This window comes from Nesoenas mayeri (genome assembly GCF_963082525.1).
Source record: "Nesoenas mayeri genome assembly, chromosome: 1".
In the NCBI taxonomy this organism is placed as follows: domain Eukaryota; kingdom Metazoa; phylum Chordata; class Aves; order Columbiformes; family Columbidae; genus Nesoenas; species Nesoenas mayeri.
In genome coordinates, this window is record NC_137541.1 from 41,500,438 (window position 1) to 41,523,603 (window position 23,166).

The 23,166-nt window shown below is 41.4% G+C and overlaps 2 protein-coding genes across 2 annotated transcripts in view; one reads left to right on the top strand and one right to left on the bottom strand.

The window, feature by feature from the left end:
• Positions 1-23,166, bottom strand: part of ATF7IP (activating transcription factor 7 interacting protein) — a 367,200-nt gene that overhangs the window by 163,965 nt on the left and 180,069 nt on the right. The gene's annotated exons all lie outside the window — the stretch shown is intronic.
• Positions 1-23,166, top strand: part of GUCY2C (guanylate cyclase 2C) — a gene marked incomplete at both ends in the record, with an annotated part of 46,670 nt that overhangs the window by 2,271 nt on the left and 21,233 nt on the right. Inside the window, 11 exons of the mRNA XM_080363637.1 lie at positions 147-214; positions 3,369-3,584; positions 7,232-7,353; positions 8,162-8,258; positions 11,096-11,207; positions 12,419-12,554; positions 14,892-14,977; positions 15,411-15,522; positions 19,451-19,532; positions 21,868-21,973; positions 22,524-22,586. Of these exons, the coding sequence (XP_080219763.1) occupies positions 147-214; positions 3,369-3,584; positions 7,232-7,353; positions 8,162-8,258; positions 11,096-11,207; positions 12,419-12,554; positions 14,892-14,977; positions 15,411-15,522; positions 19,451-19,532; positions 21,868-21,973; positions 22,524-22,586 (1,200 nt within the window). The remainder of the gene's footprint in view (positions 1-146; positions 215-3,368; positions 3,585-7,231; positions 7,354-8,161; positions 8,259-11,095; positions 11,208-12,418; positions 12,555-14,891; positions 14,978-15,410; positions 15,523-19,450; positions 19,533-21,867; positions 21,974-22,523; positions 22,587-23,166) is intronic.

The following is a 23,166-nucleotide window of genomic DNA, read 5'->3' on the forward strand; positions in this document are numbered from 1 at the left end:
GTTCTTTTGCTACTCTATTCTTGCTTTTGCTGGGTAAATTCTGTGACTCCTTCTAAAATCCCAAAGTTTTCTTAATTTTCCCATTCTCCTTTCTCTGCCAGTCCTCTGCACTGGCCCCACTACTGACCCTTTCTGATCCCTTGCAGAATACTGGCTCACTTGGCTGTGTTGTCATAGGACCTGCTTGCACTTATGCCACCTACCAAATGGTCTCGTAAGTACCACCTCTTGCCCCGAATATTGTGGTGTTAAAGATATCAACTGCTGAACAAAGTTGTTTTGTGTACAACAAACCAGCAGAGACATTGAGATTTAGGATACATCAGAAACCTTGAGGTCTACAGTAAAACTGTTATGTGTAGCCACTATGTTTGGTAGGGGAAGAAAATCCCCTTCCAAAGCCCATTGATGAAATCCCACTACTAGCAGGGAAACTTTTCTAATTGATGGCAGTAACCTGATTCATTGATTAAGGGCTCAAAAGACTTAACTCTGCAGCAACTGAAGCAGGAAAGAGATGTTAGCTTGAGGCATGTAGACATCACAGTACTGCAGCAACAGGGGCCCTTCTGGGGGGCTGTTCAGTCACTGAGCAGGGCCTGAAGTTACATGTGTCAAGAGAAGATCCAAAAACCTCAACCATTTTCAGTAAAGATCGTTTAGATAGGGAGCAACCAGTTTCATTCTATTTCTCCTGAAGAATGAATCTCTCTACTATTGTATTATACATGATCCTGTAAATTCTATTCTATTCTATTCTATTCTATTCTATTCTATTCTATTCTATTCTATTCTATTCTATTCTATTCTATTCTATTCTATTCTGTTCTGTTCTGTTCTGTTCTGTTCTGTTCTGTTCTTTTCTGTTCTATTCTATTCTATTCTATTCTATTCTATTCTATTCTATATTACACATTAATATGTTCATTCTTAGATATTAGGAAAAATATAAGTTGAATCTGCAGACTTCCAGCATAAATCAGTTAAAACCCCCCCATCAGTCATGATGTACAAATTCATATTGTTACCCATGTGGATCACTTCCTTCTTTAAAACTTGGAAGCCTTTTGGTTTCACTGAGAGGTACTGGGAAGATTGAGACACTTTTACCTCAAGCTTTATCTGCTTTTAGCTCTATACTTGTCTTAGAGTGGGATGACCAGAAGTGAAAACTATGTTACTGGTGAAAGCATGTGATTGATTTATAGAAAACTCAAAATAATAAGTCTTACATATGTATAGGACCATGGTAAAATATTATGCACTATACCCTATTTTGTTCATTGTACCTCCTACCTTTATGTTTCCTTTTCTGTCTGCTGGATATGGAGCTGCCCAGAACGATGCCAAAGTCTCTTCCTCGGACTCTGACACAGTGAAACCAGTAAAAAGTATGAGTAGCGGAAGTTTATGCAAAACAATGAAGAACGCTGACAAACAGGCAGCTGTTTTTTGCCTGTGGTGCAATAGTTTTGCAAATGAGAACAAGTTCCTTGCTTTGCAGCACTTTGTGTGGGGAGGGTGCTGTGGAGAGGACAGGAGTGCAGGGCCTGCAGTGGCCTGGCTGCTGCCTGTGCTCTCTAAGTTTCATGTTTGGCTCGTTGAGTGGACATGAAGTGACTCTGGGTGTTAACTGTAAGAGCTCTAGAAGCACAACAGCTGCTGGGATGTTGCAACAGAATAGTGGAAGTAACAAGTGTAGTTTGGGATTAGACCAACTGTCTACCTCCAGCTTCTTCACCATCTGTAATTCAAGAAATCGTTCGGCAGCTATTAATGGGATAAAATTTAAGAAGTCAAATTGACAGATTCTGCACCTAAGGCAGTAACGCCAGGCATAAGTATAAATTGGGAGGGTAGTGGCTGGAGAGCAGCCCTTCAGAAAGGGGTCTGGGGATGCTGGCTGACAGCAGGATCTGCATCAGTCAGAAGTGTTGTGCCCTGGCAGCCAGGAGGGCAACCAACATCTGAGGGGCATCAAACACAGCGCAACCAGCTGGCCAAAAGAAGGGATTGTTCCACTGTTCAACGTTCGTGCAGTCTCACCTTGAGCGCTGCCTGCAGTTCTGGGCCCCACAATTTCAGAAGGATGTTAAAGTCTTTAAATGGGTCCAGGGGAGGGCAACAAAGCTGGTGAAAGGGCTGGAAGGTATGTTCTACGAGGAGCAGCTGAGGATTTTGTGCTTTTCTAGTTTGGAGAAAAGGAGGCAGAGGGACAACCTTATTGTCGTCTACAGTTTCCTAAGGAGGGTACATGGGGAGGGAGGTGCTGAGCTTTTCTCCCTGATACTCAGTGGCAGGACACATGGGAATGGTTCAAAGCTGAGCCAGGGGAGGTTTAGACTTGACATTAGGAAGCATTTATTTACTGCAAGGTTGGTCAAACACTGCAACAGGCTTCCTAGAGAGGTGGTCAATGCCCCAAGCCTCTCAATGTTTCAGACGCATTTGGACAATGTCCTTAACAACATGCTTTAGCTTTTGGTCAGCCCTGAAGTGGTCAGGTGGTTGGACTTGATGATCATTGTAGGCCCCTTCATCTATTCTATTCTATTTTATTCTAAAATCAGTCAGAAAAATGTCAGTTTCATTAGTGACATACTCTCCCTGGCAATACTTACTATACCATCTCTGTCTGTTTCTGTTGCAACAAATATAAACCCTGTAATTTGGTAAGTGGGCTTTACCCAGAAAATGTATTTTTTTTCACAATAACGCCAACAACTCTAAATGGCTCTGTCATAGAAAAATACCATACAAGAAACAAAATACTTGAAGTCTAGTCTGATAAGATTGCAGCATCTAGGAAAATGCTTTTACCCTTAAAAACTTATTGTCTCTGTGGATAAAAAATAACTTCATTTTACAAATTCTGTGCCAGCAGAGGATTTGCTTAGTTTTACTCCCTAACTGCTGTTATTGTACAGCTCTTAAAATACGGCATAGTTAAACTAGAAGACTTTTCTTTTGAGTTGTAGGAGTAAAGCTTTTCTGACGGCAAAAAGCTGTCACCCTCCAGCACTGCCTCAACAGAAAGATCAAATCAATCCGATGTTAATGGCAGCTGAGGAGCAGAACTGGATGGGTCCTTAAGCCTTTGGATTCCTGTCACAGCCCTTGGGCTGAAATGGTGCATGGTACCCAAACTGGGCATTTGGGGGCAGTGAGAGAAGGTATGTGGACCAGGCTCAACACGGCTTTTCAGTGCCAATAGTGACTTGAAATCTGCTTGTATTCCTGAGGAACCTTCTGCTTCAGGCGCAAAGTGCTGTTACAAGAGGAGAGGGAGCTGAGGTTGGAAATCATGTGGTAGCTGCCTTAATGTGACAACAATCCATTCAGACTTGTCCTCTTGTCTCTCCCTTCAGAGTTGAAACAATACTGAGCCTGCCTCTGATCTCTGTAGGGAGTTTTGGACTGTCCTGTGACTACAAAGTACACCTAACCCGCCTTCTGACCCCAGCTAGGAAAGTGAATGATTTCTTCTATTATTTTTGGAAAGAAACTCGCCTGCCATTCAAAACCACAACCTGGGAATCTGCCTACCTTTACAAGAGGGTCAACAACTCGGAGGCATGCCTCTGGTAAGATCTGGATCCACCTCTGACCTGGCTGTTGATAAACTCTATCTCCATCCTTGGACATTGTTCTTACAAACTCTCCTTTGAGTCCTGTGTTTTGGGAGGTGCCTTATGGCTACCAAGGAAGGAGAAAAGAAAAAGATTAATTATGCCCTTTAGCTGTACTACCTATCTGAATGTTGTGCTCAGTCTAATTTTAGGTGTTCTCAAGTCTTGGCTTTTCCTGTGGGCAGCATAGCCCACGTGTTGTCCCTGCTGGAAATACCTGTTTACTACATCCTTGATGTAAATAATGTGACATGAGACACTCCTCCATTGGGCTCTTCATAGGTGTCTTTTTAGTTCAGGGGTCTTATCAAGCTCTTGTAATGTTTCTCCACATTAAGGGCTTCAATCTGTGGGAGCTATTGTTACTCCAAAACATTTCCAATGTTCAAACTGTACCTTTCTTTGAAAAAAATTCTCCCCAATGATTGCAGAGTTTAAGCTGTACCCTCATCAGTTTGGGGCAGAGGAGACAGTTTTCACTTTGTGACATGAAACATCAGCCTGTGCTTGGTTCTCAAGAATGCTGGGTTTTCTCCTTGACTAAAATCAAAGGCTGTTTTTAGTAAAATAGATTATTTTATATACTGATATTTATCATTACTCCCCTATTATTGACTCATGTCATTTTCAGCTTGTGAGTGTTTCTATGCTCATTTTTTTTCTTTTTTAAATTTTGGGACATAAAATGCTGATTAATGAATAAAAAATGATAATGTTTCTCCTACTACTTTTATAAATATAGCTCAAAGGGAGCCAAGAATTCATGGAAACAATTATTATTTATCTTTCCAATTCATAATGTAAGGAACTTGCAGACTTGGGAAACGGGAGAGGTGTCTGAGGACTGGAGGAAAGCAAATGTCACTCCAGTGTTCAAAAAGGGCAAAAAGCAGGACCTGGGTAACTATAGACCAGTCAGCCTCACCTCCATCCCTGGAAAGGTGAGGGAACGACTTATCCATGGTGCCATCTCAAAGCATATCAAGGATAAGAGTGTCATTCTTGGCAGTCAACATGGCTTCACCAAGTGGAAGTTGTGCTTGACCAGCCTCATTGACTTTTATGAGGGCATAACCAGGTGGCTAGATGATGGCAAAGCAGTGAATGTGGTCTATCTTGATTTCAGGAAAGCATTTGACACAGTCTCCCACAGCATCCTCGCTGCTAAATTGAGGAAGTGTGGACTGGATGATCGGGTAGTGAGGTGGACTGCGAACTGGCTGAAGAAAAGAAGCCAAAGAATTGTGGTCAGTGGGGCAGAGTCCGGTTGGAGGCCTGTATCTAGCGGAGTGCCTCAAGGGTCAGGACTGGGACCAACATATTCATTAATGACTTGGATGAGGGACTAGAGTGCACTGTCAGCAAGTTTGCTGATGACACCAAACTGGGAGGAGTGGCTGACAGGCCAGAAGGCTGTGCTGCCATCCAGTGGGACCTGGACAGGCTGGAGAGTTGGGCGGGGAAAACTTTAATGAAATATAACAAGGGTAAGTGTAGAGTCTTGCATCTGGGTAGGAACAACCCCAGGTTCCAGTATAAGTTGAGGAACGCCCTGTTAGACAGCAGTGTAGGGGAAAGGGACCTGGGGGTCCTGGTGGACAACAGGATGACCATGAGCCAGCACTGTGCCCTTGTGGCCAGGAAGGCCAATGGCATCCTGGGGTGGATTAGAAGAGAGGTGGTTAGTAGGTCGAGAGAGGTTCTCCTTCCCCTCTACTCTGCCCTGGTGAGACCACACCTGGAATATTGTGTCCAGTTCTGGGCCCCTCAGTTCAAAAAGGACAGGGAGCTGCTGGAGAGAGTCCAGCGTAGGGCAACAAAGATTATTAAGGGAATGGAGCATCTCCCTTATGAGGAAAGGCTGAGGGAGCTGGGGCTCTTTAGCTTGGAGAAGAGGAGACTGAGGCGTGACCTCATTAATGTTTATAAATATAGAAAGGGTAAGTGTCACAAGGATGGATCCAGGCTCTTCTTGGTTACAACCAAAGATAAGACAAGGGGCAATGGGTATAAACTGGAACATGGGAGGTTCCATTTAAATTTGAGAAGAAACTTCTTCTCAGTGAGGGTGCCAGAACACTGGACCAGGCTGCCCAGGGGGGTTGTGGAGTCTCCTTCTCTGGAGACATTCAAACCTGCCTGGACACCTTCCTGTGTAACCTCATCTGGGTGTCTGCTCCAGCAGGGGGATTGGGCTAGATGGTCTTTTGAGGTCACTTCCAATCCCTAACATTCTGTGATTCTGTGAAAATTTATGACTGTATTGGCTTCAGAGCAATGTAAGCATCTACTTACAGAATATTTTGTATATAGATTTTTTTTTCTGAATTAGGGAGCCTAAAACCTGGTTTCCAGTTCACGGTTTTGTAGATATTTACAGGCTTTTATTGTTTCTTCCTTTTTTTTTTTTTTATATAGACAGCAACTTGGTCAATTATGTAATTGCCTTAATTACCTCTCTGATGCTTTTCTCTTACTATAATCACTATTTCTACATGTTTGCAACTATAATTGCTGATACACTACACACACTTCAGCTAAATCCCTTCAAGCCTGCAGGTTTCATACCTTTCAGGGAAGTCAATGTATGTAAGTTATCTCCCAAGTGTTTCTTACCTTGTCTTTATTAATACTTCTGCTCAGCATCTTCTTCATGACTTCAGAATTGTTCAATCTAATTTTCTTCATTGTTGAATTAACAAAAAAAAAAAAATTATTTTGTATCTTTGCCCATTTTTCATTCATTCTTGCCTCAACTTGTTTTGTTTGAGAAGAGACATTCTGTCTGAAATAAAGGTAATGCAGAGGGAAAACCAAAAGAAATCTTTTTGTTTTCAAACAGCTTAAGTTTTGATCTAGGAACACTGAGATCCCAGTCCTATAAACTACTAAATACATTTTGCTTTCCATTTTTTTTCAGGAACAGAATCATTAACCTCTGCATTACCTTTATTTCAGACAGAATGTCTCTTCTCAAACATAACAAGTTGAGGCAAGAATAGGATATAGGAGGTGTCTGGTTTTGCTTAATGTTTTTGCTACCTTTTACTTGTTGTATTTTTTTGCTGTCCTCATTTTTTCCCTTCAAGTTTTAGCTAATTCGGTATTGGGGGTTTTTTTGTTGCTACTTTTCTTCCTTTGCTTCTCTTACAGTCAGAGTACATGTGTGCTTTTTATCTCAGTTCATCCTGCAGCTCCCATTTACTCCTTTGAACCTTCATAGGTGTCTTCTGAGATTACCACTGATGTCTTAAAATGGCAGAGCTTCGGGCCTCTGCCTCCCAGTTAGTCTCACTTACTGTAATTTCCCCATATCCCTCATTTCTTTTCTTAATTGTTAACGCCTTATTACATCATCATATTCTCCAAACCCATCCTTTATATGACCAGACTCAAATACCTTTGGGTGACTTTCCCAACAGTTTTAAGTCTTTCATGCCCTGTATTGCTTTTCTCTCTTCTATTGCTGCAGAAAAAAATGTTCCGTACCATCTTACAAACACTCTTGTGTCCTGGAAACATTTGATCTTGCATTTTGGCTTATTTAGGAGAATATGAAGAGTCAGCAATTTTCTGACAGCATTTGTGCTCCCTTGTGTCAGGTATATGAATGCACTAGAGGCTGGAATCACAGAATTTTCCGAAAAACTGAAGTTCAAGGAGATTTTAAGGACCCCGGACCAGCTTAGAAGTACTGTGAAAGATCCAAACCGGAGAAGCAATGGTAAGGAGGGGTTGAGGGTGCACTTGACTTCACAGGTAAGTTGCTTTTCCCAGGAAATCAGGCCTACACCTTAGTTACATTTTAGGGACAGTCTTTCCACATAAATGATGGAGAAACACAGATATACCATTTCACATGGATGCAAACATAAAATGGCACAAAGTTCCTAGATTCCTCTCTCCATTCCCATAACACATGGAGGAACATACAGGTTCCAAGGAGCTTTTGGAGTGAATTATCCTATCTAGGCACAAGCTCCATTTTGTGAAAGATTCAGAAATCTAGGAATCACAACTCCTCCTAAGAAGGGTAACACAAGAATGCTTAGTTCTCTACTATCTCTGTGTTTGCCGCCCTGGTACATATATGGACCTCAACTGTGCCATCAAGGTGCACTTCTTCTGGAAGTGATCCACCTAAACTAGAAAAATGGATGAGTAAGTAAATAAAAATCTTCTAAGACTAAGCACCTGGTATCGGCAGACTAAGTGAGTGCAAGAGTTATAAGTAAGGCAATGAAACTATTAATTGAATGCCACTTTACTTAGAAATGTTCATATTCTGTAGCCCATATTGCATCAGAACTGCTAATGCTTATTTGACTGAGATAAAGGCAATGCTCTGGTGCAATCAGACAGAAAAGTCTGCGGGTATTAAGGCACCTTTTACCACTTTCCCTCAAATGTCCTGGTCTCGCTACAGAGTTGCTGAGCTCCATGCCTGGGTCCCAGCACAGTGGGAGCAGACAGATGTTCTCTTCTTGTCTGTGCCTTTGACCACCTTGTCTCCATTTTTGCCCAATCTGTAGTGATCATCATGTGCGGCTCTCCAGCTGACGTCAGCACAGACCTGGGGATGGAGGAAGTGGATAAGGACATTGTCGTCATCTTGATAGATCTCTTCAAGTAAAGTATCGCCTTTGCTTTTTCTCTTTTCTCTGCAGTTTGCTGAAGGCTGGAGATAATGGAAATAATCTGAGTGGAGTTGTTTTGTTGAAGAAATGCTCTCTCACAAAATGTTTTTTGTTGCCATTTTTCCTTATGTCATGCCATTTTTCTAAGATGCTTGACACATCCTCTGCAACATCCCTTTTAGCTGACATAACATTTTTCTAAGGCAGTGACAGAGCAGGTAACATTAACACCATCCTGTGGACTCCTCAGTGCACGAAACCGTAAGAGAACCATGGAGTCTAGAGTCAGAATGGTCATAAGTTGTTCATATGAGATATTGTACATTTTTCATACACCCCACACAAACAGACAGTTATGTAAATGTGGCTTGCAGCATATTTTTCCAAGCTATGTTTATTCCATTTAAAAATTATTCAGAAGAGTTGTATAACTGTCTCTTCCACTTTATAGCTCTTCTACTTTATAACTGTCTTTTCCACATCTTTGTAACTACATAAATCTGACTTTTCAGAGACATTTCTTAGTATTGACTTTCTTAGGTTTTTTTTTGTGTTGCTCAATTTTTATCTTTAATCACTAATTACAAAAATCACTATAGATGAGGACTGATACCAACTGGGCTTAACAATGGTAGCCTCAAAAGCTTTGTCTGTGTACAAGGATTGAGGGCTGATCTCTGACTCTAAGCCTAAGTGACACAGCACAGCTCACATCCATGTGGCTAAGTGTAGATGCCCAAACTGCTTTTTGAGTATGGCTCTGGTCACCATAGCAAGACTAGGGGAAAGCTTATGGGCCTAGATGAAAACCATGCCTGGGACTGTGCTGGCAGCTTAATGGTATGGATGATCACAGGGCAAATGTATGTGCCTGTGTCTCAATCTTGCTTATTTTACAGTTTATGTAGCAAAAGAATCTATGAACTTCCAGGGCCTATGGGACCTCCCAGCCCTCACATCTAAAGCTGCCCTTGACCAGGCAGGGCTGAGGCACTTTGGATTAATGACTTCAGTCATTTAACCTTTGGATTCAAACTGGAGCCTGTGGTTCAAGTACCAACAGGATCTTCTCTGTCCTGTACACTTTCATGTTCACAATATATAATTTCAGCAGTGCCTCTAAGAGCTTTAGACTTCACACTGCTTTAGCCAGGCACTAGGAATCCTCAGTTGCTTTTCCTGAGGCAACTGGCCACATTTCCTTTTTTTTTTTTTTTTTGCAAATGTGCAATGGGACTACATATGTGAAAGCTTTTACTTAATGATGTTGCACATGTAATTGTTGCCTTGCAATAGATGAGGGCGATTAGGGACTTCTCTGCTGCGATATGCATCCCTCTGACATACCCAGCTGGCTCAGCCCATTTTATATGCTGCTCTCTTTAAATTTACTCCATACCCTTGATTTTGCTGAATATCCCAAACCATGTTCTTCTTCTTAAAATAGAAATGAAATACAGACAAGTGTTAGATCCAAACTCAAGCTGTAGAAGAATACAGTAGGCAAGGTCCTATGCTTCTCCAGGAATCTAGTCCCTCAGACAACGTGATTGATTTAAATTTTCTTCAGCTCTGAGCCCTCTGACAGCCAAGACACAAACACGGTGTTTAAGACTTCCTCAGGGGAGGTGGGATGTTGTAATATTAGCCAGTCTGGTGGAGCCTAGTGAAGTTTCCTTTTCACCTGGCTAGTTCAGTCCAAGCCTGAATGAAAAGCACTTCAAAATTCTTCAGGGTGAAAAATACAATGTAAAAGTCAGAAGATTCAGTGAAAGGCAGGGATAGGGCTCTGGTGTCAGGATCCCATCTGATGGCCATGGAGCAGAGCCTGTGGTCTCCAAAATTTCTTAATATATTACTGAGTGGAAAAAAAAAAAAAAAAAAAAAAAGAATAATCAAACATTAATAATGAGAGAAGGCTCATAATTATTTTTTTTTTTAGTTAATCTGGCTATAGCAATGACAGATGCTGCCACTTAACACTGATATCTATTGCTAAATTCCTCTATAACAGAGGTGTAAAATGTAGAAGTAGTTACATTTATACGGTCCTAACACTACATTCGACCCTTTGAAGGTAACCGAGAGGCTGATGTGGCCTCCAGTGAAAATGAGTTTGACACCCTGCTCCATAACATTTGTATCCAGTGGTTGCCAGACTGCGAAGCACTTCCAAATGGCCTGTCGGGGTGATGAAACCAAAGATACCTGAAAGCTATTTCAGCTTTTCTGCTTGTTTTAGCATATTATTCAAGTTCACGTAGTTTCCTCTGATTTTCCAAGCTCACTGAATTAAACAAGTAAATCAATAAGATGCTCTCTTCACCTCTCCAATTGTTTCACACCGTTCTGTTAAATGCTTTTAGTGCAAATGCTGCTGTGACCAATTCTAGCAGGAAATATCAAAATTAGAGGAACATGCCAAAGAGAGCAGAAGAGGTCAGAAATATGCACAATAACATAAAGGAACAGCAGATTGCAATACTGTGGATTCCAAGAAGAGACTCAGTTTTAATAAACTCCTGCTTGAAAGAAGAGGAAACAAACAGAACAAAAATAAACCAGTTACAATAATAACAATAATTCACTGCAACCTTTGAGTTTCAGATCACCAGATCTCTTTGACGTTACCTTTTAATGTAGTTAAGCAGAGAAGCTGGCATCAGGGAATGAACAACACAGAATTTTGTCCATGATGAAATCTTATTTTTAGAGCTACTGTTTTAACCTGTTAAATAACAGTGTCGCCAGGGAGAGAGAGTGATTCTGTCATGGTTACACTGCTCTTGTTGCTGATTGTTCATGAGGTTCTTGTGCTTTGCTTTGCAGTAACACATACTACAGGAACAACATCTCAGACTACTACATGCAGAATGTACTTGTCCTGACTCTGCCACCAGCTAATTACAGCTTGATTACCGAAAGCGCTGAGGATGCCAGGCTGGTAACCACACTATGTTATATCTGATTATTGCGTTCAGGTCATTCATGTTCATGCACTAGGAAATGAAAACTAAAAATGCAGCTGTAATCATCTCACATCATGCTTCTGTGCTGATATTTTCTTACATTATTGCAGGATGACATTTTGTCCTTCTGTAGTGATGTAAAAATACGATATCATAATGCAAACATGCAAGCTCTCATATTGCTGCTTTGTGAAGTTCAACTCAAGTTTTTAATTTCGTTTGCAAGTGTCATGGTCAAGGGGCATGAGGGAGACTTATGGGTACGTGGCCTTCTGATTTGGCTTGTGAGTGACAATCTTACATGTAGCTGCAAAGCATCACCGAAGGTAGACCTAAAGGTGTAATCGAGATGTGAGCATGGAAAGTTCAGAACTAATAATTGTTGACTGATTTTTGTGTGCAAATATGTATAAGCAGTGGCAACCATTGCTGTTTCTGTCCAGGGGCTTTCCAGTTAAACTTCAAAAACATGAACTTTTTTTTCCCCTATAGGGAAAAGGTATATCTTTTTAATTTTCTGAAAAACAGAAACAATGCAAACCCTATATCTGCCTATGAAATTGATACTCCTGCTGTCTGCTCAGGTACCAGGCTCTATAGGTACAGTTCTTCTCAGTATTTTTGGCTTTGAGCTCCTGCTCTCCAGCAGGCAGCCCGAAGCTTCTGGATGGATTTATAGGGCTTCCAGATCCCCCAGCCTGGGCTGAGGGCATTTTGGGTGCCTGCTCTATGGCAGGCTGATGGAAATTATGGCACAGCTCCTTGTCTCTGAGCAGTGGCCATCTGGAAGTTCAGACTTGCTGGCACCACACTGGATTATCTGCACAGAAAGTCTAATCCAAAGCCAGGGGCTTTGAGTCGCACTGAGCAGATCCACCCAGAACCTACAAGGTAGGATTTCTATAACTGTTTGCACCAGGATCAGCATGCCAGGTCTTTACATTGGCCCCTTTTAAGTTTACACCACCTCCCTGTCTTCATACACCAAAAATATATTTTGTTTACCTTTATTTTTCCAAGTGAGAACACTTATGTGGCAGTGCTCACCTACTCACTCAGTGTTTGGTAGATTCTGATCTTCCATGGTGGACTTTTTGCCAAACGGAGACCACCAAAGATATTGTAGCTTTAAGGCAGAAACTTGAACTCTCAAGTTGCCATTTTTCTTTTTCTCCTGTTCTAGATGGACGATGACTTTGTTGTTGGCTATTTTAATGCCGTCTTGCTGTTTGGACATGTTCTGAAGACATTTATCTTCTCCCAGAGCCCAGTGTCACCTCTCAGTTTCATCAACGAATTCCGAAACACCACTTTTGAAGGTAAAAAAAGTACAGTCCTGTGCAGGGTTCACTATATTGATAAAGGGAAAGAAATTTATTTTTAAGGACTCTTAGGATGGGTCACTTCTACACTAAACAAGTCCAAGCCCTTCAATGAGTTGTTTTGTTTTTTCTTTTTCTATCTATTTTTCCAAGGATATCTTCAGTATTAGCAGAAACACTGCATAGCAGTTGTGCAGAATCATCTTGGCGCATGCAACACAGAAGAGGTAGAAAGTTAAAATAATAATTTGAAACATTACAATTAGCAACAGACTGTTTGAGGACTGGGCTCCTTTCTGGGCTATTGGTCTTTCCTACTGCTTTGAAGTACAAAGCACATTTGAAGAATATTGCTGCCTAAGGAGTGGTGGGGGAAGGCAGAGAGACAGAGCTTCCCTGCCACCAGAGATGGAGGACAGGGAAGAGAACCTGAAGCTGGTCTCATTCTTTTGACAAAGAGCTGAGCTCTTTATAGGGAGACTATTTGGAGAATGAGGAAGGAGCTGGAACAGTGAAGCATGTAGGCAGGTTTCAGAGTCCATGTTTCTTCCAGAGGCAACCTGGCATTCAGGTTCTTAATTTGTGACAGTGGCATTTCACAGCTTTCCCTCAAAGGTCTAGCCTTCACTTGAGGCCAGAACATACTTAAAAGCAAATTTAAAAGGCCTATAGATGCGGTTCTTAGGGACATGGTTTAGTGCTAGAGTTCAGTTATGGTTGGACTCGATCTTGAGGATCTCTTCCAACTGAGATGATTCTATGATTCTATGACATGATTCTATGATTCTATGACATATGAAATATGATTGACATTCAAAATGACTCTGAAGTCTACTTAGCTAAGCTTTAATGAAGTAATTTTAATCTTTTTGCAGTTTACAAAGCCATTGTAGACTTGGGTGCATGTGGTGCGAGTGTAAACCAGATGGCAATGAGCTGGCTCTTAGTCAGATTTCTGTTTCCCCTCATAGGTTGTCAACACCAGCAGCCTTTTGTAGGCCACAGGCTTAAAATCATAGAATTTGATCATTAGAAAAAGACAAAGGCAAGACTTACACAAAGGAGTGACAACACTCTCCAGGAGCGAAGTCCCATCAGAGATCTGTACCAAAATGACAACTCAAAGCTTTGTGTTTCCATCCCATCTGCTTTCAGCAAACATATGTATAGAAGTTTCCCAGATTTTCCTAATATGGCTTGTCAGGTTTTGGCCTTATCTTTGCTTCACTCATGGTGTTCCAAACCTAGCAAAATATAGTTTACTAATTCCCCCTGGAGACACCATCCTTTTTTGAGTATCATCTCTTCCTTTTCACTCTAAATTTGAAAAGTAAACTCCACAAACTTTTTTACTTATCTGAAATAAAACTTGCACTGTAATGCTCCACATTAATCATCAGTTTAGTTTAAAAAAAAAGTGATAAAACTGAAAGGTGTTGAACTACCTTCATTCTTTCCTGTGCTGGAGGCTGGTAGAGTAGGGACTCCATACGATAATTATTTTCATACTAAGAAGGTGGACCATGAAGAACATAGCATCACTTTTTGATGGAGAAAATTCCTAAACTAGAATAATGATGATGCTGAACTTTAGGAAAAATAAAGTCATCAGCAGCAGCAGCAAAACAGCAATTTGAAGCTGATTAAAACACTGTCCTGTAAAAATAAGGGAAAAAATGAAGATAAGACTTTCAGGAGTGGTGGATATTGGCTAAACTTGTACTCTTGTTCAAATTACTGACTTCATGAGAGCAAAGTCAAGCCACACTGAGGGACTTAGAAAGTTCCACCTTAAAATCTTTGGAATGTGCTACATAGGCAATTCCTCAATCTGCACGTTTGCTGACAGAGACGCAGTAGGTTAAAGGGAGAAAGAACCTGATTATAAGAATATTATTAAAGCCAAGCACATAGCCTTCAAAAGAATAAGGGTAATGAAAGTATCCCTATGTTTCCTTTCTTGCTGATAGATTCAAACTGCATGTGGAAACAGGCAATTTCCCTTCTCACATTTAAAATGGTCCCTTCAAGGGAGGTTACTCTGACATTCTTGGCATGTGGAATAAGCCAAATAAATACATTTTTCTATAGCTAGAGGGAGACTTTCCTCTTCATTGCAGTCAGTTCAACACTTTTTATTGGATTTTGTAGAGAAAATGTAGCATCCCATTAAGGGAGAAATAGTGCCACACTAAGCTGATATGTATTCTAGCATGTACATAAAGAAGAAAAATATCCTGAGCATCAGAAATCCTTTTATTTGTCCCATACTTCCTGCCACATATTTGTGTTTCTGAGAACGCAAGCTCTGTAACTAATTCCTTATGTCCACAGGTGTACTGGGTCCTGTGACTCTAGATGAATTTGGAGACATTGATAACAATTTGACCCTGCTGTACACGTCAGAGACTGCAAATGATGTACGTATGTCTAGGGAGCAACTGTTTGAGCTTATCTATGAAAGGAGAAACAAAATGCCATGTGCTATTGCTTAAGAATGATGAAAATAACTACAGCAGAGGTGGTGGTGTGCCAAGGCATATTTTGCATGCCAGAAGGGGGTCATGAGAGGCATGCTGGAGACTTAAAGGATTGATATCACCTGGTGATTCAGTAAGTGAATTGCAGCTGGTACTTCATGGGGCTGATACATTTATTTTCAGAGAGGGGAGAGGAAAGAGGAAGAACATGGCAGCCAAGCATGCTGCCAAGCTGTGGAATACACCACTGTAGCAGAAAGAACAAGAATTCCTTGGAGTTTGGGCAATACATTTATTAAGGCTAGTTGGAAGCAAGGGACAAAAGAGGGAGAGCATAGCTGCTGACTGCATTTCTTCCCTCCTACACCCATAGTTCATACCGCTTCTGTATTTCAACACTCAAAAGAATGAGACACTCGTGGTGACCGCCAGTCCGGATTTTGTCTGGAAGAACCACAGACTGCCCAGTGATATTCCAGGCTCTGGTGAGACATCCATCAAACCTCTCTCTTCTTTGAAGACAAGTCACACAGTCCAATGATCCATCTGCTGTGCAATCCAGCACGCTACCTTCATACTGTCCCCAACCAGTGATGCCAAGAGCTGAGGACAGAACATCATCTTTCCTACCCCTGCCCCAGCCTCCCATGTTCTTTGCATCCAGCCCAATTCTAAATATGCATTTCTGTTTAGGCGCTACCAAGTCTTTTGTAGACTTCTTACTGTACCAGTGATTGTGGGGAATACCATGGCATGTTTTGGAAGAGGTGACCCCTAAACATAAAACCTTTACCAGAAGATGGTGATGGTATGAACTGTCTGAAAGACTGTCCAGGAAAGGCAGCAGAATTAAGGTTGTAAGAAGTTATCTGACTCTGCCTTTCTGTATCACTGGCACAGCGCAGTGGCTTCTGCTTCCCCCTTTATCCTTGTACAGAGCTGGGGAGAGAACATAGCACTGTGCAGATTCAGAGTGCTTCTCTGGAGGGGTCCCTTAGATGAGCTGGCCCTTTGCAGAAAGACCATGGGAAAATAGTTTCTTGCTCTATCTCCGCTCAAACTTAAGGCTGAAATCCCAGAAAACACCACTTTTCTTTTGAGTTTTTGACACAGTTGAACCCATTGTAATTCAGCATAGCAGAGCACAGCCTTGTCAGTCTGAACAGATTTGGATTGTTTCCCGATGTAGATTGTTGCCACATGGTGAGTGGCAATGGAAAGGTGTGCTCTTTGGGGTATGATATGCAGGATAAAAATTATTGCAGTGCCAGTGGTTGCAAGGGTTAGTGCACAACAGGTTAGTTTTCACCTGAGTCATTCCCATCAGTGAGTGTCCAAAGGTACCCCTGTTAAAGGTCTCTGCTAAAGGCCTGCATTGGTTTGCTGTACCGCTTACCTCCACTAGGGAATATTACAATGCAAAACAATAACTGGAGGGAAAAAACCACCTTCTGATAACTAAACGTGGTACATGGATTAAATCACTTTTATTGCTCAGTAAATTAAATCAGATGGCTTCAAATTAGGGCTTGCTGCTCAACCCCAGCCTTCTCAGTGTTGCTCCAGTCCCATTCTCATTCATCCTTTGGTCCCCACAAGATGCTGTGTTGTCCAGAGGATCTCTGTTACCTTTACAACATTCCCTGGGTACATCCTTGTTTGAAGCTGTTGTACAAGGGCAAATGAAAAATGTTCAGGAACTGCAGAAACCAGTAGCTTAACACTCAGTGCTTAATGAAGGCCTGGCTTTGTGGCCAACCTATACTAAATTGAAGTAAAAGCACCTCCCACAGGTACTTGATTATTTTGTTTTCACATTTTTTAGAAATAAACTTTCCTGCAGTGTAATTATAAACAAATATATTCCACCAAATGCAACCTTTTATGGCCAAATTTAAGTATGGCCAAAGCCAGTCAAAACTTTCAAACCAGAAATATGTTTTTTTTCCTTCAGGGAGGTGAACAAACCCAGCAACCAGAGCACTTCTCCTCCCTAAACTATAATTGAGAACGGCTAAATGAGTTCTGCTACCCTTCTTCCTCCTGGCATCCCTTAAAAAAAAGAGGTTTCATCCAGATTTTGCCATCATTCAGAAAGTATGAACCCTCGCTCTAAACATGGATAAGGCCAGCCTTCAATACACAAACATTTCTGATTCCAGAGGACCTGAAATCAGTAAATTTGTGATGCACTCTCGCTTTGTGTGTTGTAATACTGAGTGCCAGGAGGTGGTAGCAGAGCCTCAGGAACGAGAAATTGTGGTCCCACAGCGCTTCTGTGGCAACTTCAACCTGCTGATTGTTAAGCTGTAAGACACTATTCACAAAGCCTAAGTTTTAGAGAATTCATAGGAAATGGCTTTGCACATTCCCATGTATATGTTGTTTTATGGTGGTAACTTCATGTCCTTCCTCAGTGTAGGGAAATCGTAGTGCTAACAGTTTTCAATGGAGAGCATCAGACTAATACGAAGTTACTAGGAGGCCCTCAGATGGATGAACACACAGAAAGAAGGTGGAGAAACATGACACACAGAAAAAAAATTCAAAGCCATTAAGCTGGGTCAAATATCTGGAGTACCTAAACTGAATTCTATGCCAGATGTAGACACTTACATTGGTATGTTCAAAATCCCTGCCCAGCTGGTGCTTGATTCTGGAGGAAGCTAGTGTGTGTCTTATTGCTTTTTATTTATCAATTGATTTTTACACTTTACCATTTTCCTGTACGCCTTTATTTCTGTTCCTGAGCACGCGCAGAAGTGCGTTAGCCTCAGTAACACTGAGTATCTCAGCTTGTATACTATCCATAACCAACATGGCAGTCTGCAAAACTAGATTCTCCTCTGCCTTTTTTGCCTGGGAGATTTGCTCGGTACAGTAGGTACACGTCAGACATGTGGCCACCAGATGAAGCTCTGCAGTAATGGCCTGTTGCTCTTCAAAGGAATTTGGTGGCTGCAACTTTCCTTCCCACTATCCCTGAGCTCCAGGAACTGACTCAAGGCAGGCTTCAGTTCAACCTTAAGTACAACCTTCAGTACAACCTTAAGTAATCAGTTCCCAGCCTTGCCAGTTCTGCCTCCCTGCTCAGGACTAGGACCCTCATGTGCTCTGTGATTTTGGATCTAAGTCCTCAGATGCCTGAACAGCCTGATTTTCAAATTTTTTGGCACCTGGCAGCTTCCAGGGACACTAATCTGGCAGCTTTGTGCTGCACCAAATTAATTTCCCTCCACAGAATACAAATTTCACATTTAAGAGTAGAGTCCACTCAGTACCAATTGTCATTCCAACACAGTGTCTACAGACGTGTTCAGAAATGAGTCCAGAGTCTGCAAAGCTCTGCCTACAACAGCTGCAAAATAATTTTAAACTGGGCCAATGAGGGGAGAATGTAGGTGCGAAATCTTGAAAAGTTTGTGTATGTTAAAAGCTGTACCATGATTTTCATCTTGACCTCTTATTGGATAACAAGTTCTTGTGAGAAATGCCTTTCAAATTCACAAGTGGCTGTACTGTGAATCAGCTGAAATTCTATGTGGAAGCTGTGGTCTTCAGGTGTCTCCCATCCTGAAGTAAATAATATCAGCAAAGACTCCGAGTGACAAAGGTATGGGTAGTTGTGGAAAATTCACTGTCAAAGATGCATGTTTTTCTCACTGGGTGGATACCCAGCAGGATTGGAAAGGGAAAGACATAAGTTATAAAGCCTGAGTCAGAAAGTTATCACTGAGTATTGTGTTTAATGATAAAAACCGTAAGGACGAAACCTTTGTTCCCTAGTCCAGAGAAAGCCTTATCGAAAGAAGTCAGTGGAGAGCCCATTTCGCTTTAAGCCCAGGGTATGGTGGGGAAAAACAATGTTTCCTGCCTGCCAGTGACTCTAATTTCAAATGGTCAACTGCTTACCCCATTTACATCCTTACATTCCCATCCCACAGAGAGTTGTAACCAACGTTCGTGTCCACCATCCACTCCTAAGAAGTTATTGAAAGGAGAAATCTGTCTGCTGCATTTTTTAAAATGTGGTTACTAAGAAAAGTGAGCTTTATTCCTGGACTGTTTTTAAAGAGGAAACTGCAGCCTAGCTGATGTGAGATTAAGTGCTATTAAACTCATCTCCTAGCTGAGTGTCCCTACAGTGTGCCCATGCCTCAGGTGGGGATGTAAGACTGCACAGCTCTGGGTCGTGCTTCATTCATCTCACTGTGAAAGAGGCAGGCACACGTCATTTCTAGGCAGTACTGGACTTTAGCAAAGCCCCTCCATTTGGTTGTAACCAAAGAATATCCCTCCTCACCTACTGTGACTTGCATATGTGTGGTTGAGGGTAATTTCTTAAATATAACATCGTTTTTCAGTGTTCTCTGTCAAGTTGTTTATTTTTCGGATTTTTTTTTTTTAATGCAGGCCCACACGCCCTGACCATTGCTGTCTTTACACTCACCGGAATTGTGATTCTGGTTCTGATCATCTCTCTGCTGATTCTAAGGTACCAACTCCTTTGGCTCTCTGTTTGTCCTTGAATGTTTTCCTCCTAGGGCAATGCCTTTGATCTCTCCTTGAAGAGCCATTCATTGGCTTACCTTACATACCTGGGTGGTTGCCTTCACTGTGAACTCTGTAGTTTACACCAAGTAGTGTTTGCACCCATAGCGTTGTTATGTCAGGTTAATAATCAAGGGAGAAGATGCAGCGAGGGTCAGAGGTTTTGCATCTGCTAAAAAGCTCTGACTCCTATACATACACAGAAACATATATCTCAGACCAGTCTTGAGACTTTTTCCACTTACTGCCAATCTTTAGCTTACTTGGGGTTCACTTATGTTTCTTTAATCTATTGGTGACATAAAAGTTCAATCTAGAAAGAGGTATTTGTCTTGAGTCACTGCAGGGATAAGAACACCACAAGGTTTTGGTGTTTTCTTTGCATGAATCCACCCTGTCTTTCAGTTTCCTCCAACCAGTCCAGCTTCCTGCATGGGAAGCAAGACTTTCATAAGTATAACACAGTTCAGCTTTATCATCATGGAAAAAGGAGAAATAGAAATCAATGATGTCTCTTTTTGCTGGAAGACATGCCACACCATTTCCAAAGTACATGGTTTTCTTTAATATTAAAAAAAGTGTCTTACCTGTGCATTTGTTTTCAGTAGCTCAGCATCCCTCTTTGTCACGTACCAGAGAACTTCTGAAAAAGTGAGAAAATCAGGTCTTAATAGAACTTGATTAGAAGCAGGTATTAACTAGGTTCTCTTATTTTGAGTGGACCAATCTGCCTTGCCAGCTAAAGCTTTTCACAAGGGAAAAATCCAAGAAGAAGATACATAACTCCTACACATCCATTTGTACTCAAGAAATGGAAGAGCTAATCATTGCCACATCTAAGCACTAACATATAAACAGACAGGTAAAGTTTTTAATAGCTATTATGAGAATTGATAAAAATTTGTCTGGAGACAGTTTGGACTTGTTGCAAAAGGTTCTGTACTCTTCCATATTTTCAGATGCACAAAATCTAAACATTCTGTTTAGCTTATTACATTATTATTGTATACATATCATTGCAATATTCCCAAACATCAAATACAGAAGAGATACCTGAGGATTTTTTAGAATAAAGCTTGCCCTTTTAATGTTAAAATAATAGCAAACTCCTTAACTGTAACTGTTACCAAAGATTGTACCCCAACAACGGAAGGAAAAGAGAGACTCAGCCATGCAAATGAACAAAATGCCTCATTACTCCTTCTTTATCTCCCAAGTTCCTAGGATGCTTGAACTATCCCACAACTCCCTGTGTAGTTCTGACTGCTAAGTAAAAAAGGCAAAGTCCTGAAAAACACATAACTAAATATTAGATCTAGCAGATTTTCATTCAGTTTGATATGTACTTAAGCACCAGCTGATACCAGTTTGAATTGCAGTGCATCCTGGTGATACAACACAGCTTATGAGTTTGAACTGAGGAAAACAGTTCTTACCACAATTATTGGTCCCCCTTTTCTTACAAACGGGAATTAAAATATGTTGAAAAAGGGAATATTTGTGTTCTCAGTCAATACCATGAGTTCTCCCATTGGAACATTTGTCAGGAGTCATCAGGGTGTTGGGGTTCCCCTGCAGTCTCTCCGGTCAGTCCTGCTTTTTTTTTAATAGAAGAAGGACTTGCATGGGTAAGTGGGTAGTTTGATGAGTGCTAGTCCTCTTGCAACTTTTCTCTAAGACAGTGTCTGCTCTGAAGTTCTGCAAAGGAGATAGCAGTTTCTTTCTCCCTGTTCTGAGGGCTATTCTCTCATTTTTATAAAATGTGCAGAATACAAGGGACATGCACAAAAACACGTCTCATCTCAATACTCTTTGTTACTTTCTCTCCTGGCGTTGTATTCACACCAGATCTTACCATCCAGTGTTGGTACCGGGACTTCCTTTGGTTCACATTTGTTTGTGGGATCTCCCTTCAGAATACATTCAATAACACAAAGGAAAAGGCTATATAAAATCCAGACAGCCCTTTGTGCTTTTAATTGTTCTCACCTCCCTTGAGACTCTGGCAATAGCCTAGCAGTTATTCTGCTAAATCTGTTCTGTTCTTCTGCCATGTGTATGGAATTAAATTAGCATTTAGACTTTCCCAAAGCTTGAGGAATTATAGCAGCCTCAAAATGGAAAACTGTATGAGAGCCACAGGGCTTGTGCTCAAAACCTGTCTACCTGACCCTTGATCCTTGTGTCTTCCTGACACTAGAAACTTCCCTGTCCCAATCTCCTGTTGTGGGTTTCAGTTCACTGGGAAGATATTCCGAATGAGTTTGCTCATTTTGCAGGAAGTACAGAAGAGATAATGAGCGTCGGTGGAAGAAATGGTCCCATATACCGCCTGAGGAAATTTTGCCTCTGGAGACCAGTGAGACAAGTTATGTTAGTTTGAAGGTAAGAGAAGCACCATGCCTGAAGCTGGGTCTGGGATTCTGTCTTCTAAAGACCATCAATGCTGGGGTGTTGGCATGCTCTGGTTACAATACAGGCTATGGATCTGGCAGAACTGGTATCTGGGGTGGTTTTTTTTTCTATTTTGATTTTTTATAACCCTCAATTGCTGTATGGAAGAAAAACTGGGATTATTCCACATCTATTGCTTCCTAATAGAATACATCTGTCTCCCAACAGTAAAGGTCATTTTGTGATGAGGGAAAAGGCTGGGTATTGATTTCCAGTCTCTCCCATGCCGGCAGTGTTACAACTTATTTCCCTGTGCTTTGTTATGCCTCTGAAACGCCCAAGAGCATGAAAGCAGCAGGTGGAGGCCACATCAGCCATGGGAGTGGCATGGATGTCCCACACTGTGGGACATAGTGTCACTCCCTGGAGAGAAAGGCTTATGCTTCTGTGCGTGGCACACACTGACATTATTTATCTTTCCGGATCTGCCAAATGAGGAGTGGGTGATAACTGCAAGTTAATTACTCTTCTTTGTTCTCAGATTGATGAAGATAAGAGACGTGACAACACCCAGAGACTGCGCCAAGGCAAATATGACAAGAAGGTAACCTGACTGCAGTGTACATACTCCCTTCCTTGGCTTAGGTGGGCTCTTTTGGGAGGAGGTTGTTCCTCTCCACAGACAATTCCGCCTCTCCTGACCTTGCAAAATTACTTGACCTTATGAAAGGAACAAGCCATTTATTCCCTATCATGTGCTTTGCATTTTGCTTACTGATTAGAGGTAAAATATTAGACTCCATGGACCCCTAGCCTAGTCAGAAGTGCAGAAGCAGAAAGAGATGGACCAGAAATCTGATGCATTTTGGTACTGATGAGATTCATGGATTAATGGAGGACAGGCCATCTACAAGGCAATTCTTGTGCATTCGCTAGAGCTACCCTGTTTCCCTGAAAAGAAGACAGAGTCTTATATTAATTTTTGCTCCAAAACTCATTACTGTTTTGCATGTATAGCTGCCTGGACAAAGTTTAAATTGTCTTTTTTTAATGGACTGTAACTAGGGCTTATTTTTGGAGCGGGGCTTATATTTTGAGTATCCTGGACAAATCCTGAAAAATCATGCTAGGTCTTATTTTTAGGGAAACAGGGCATCTGCCTGACTGAGATATGTTCATGTTGA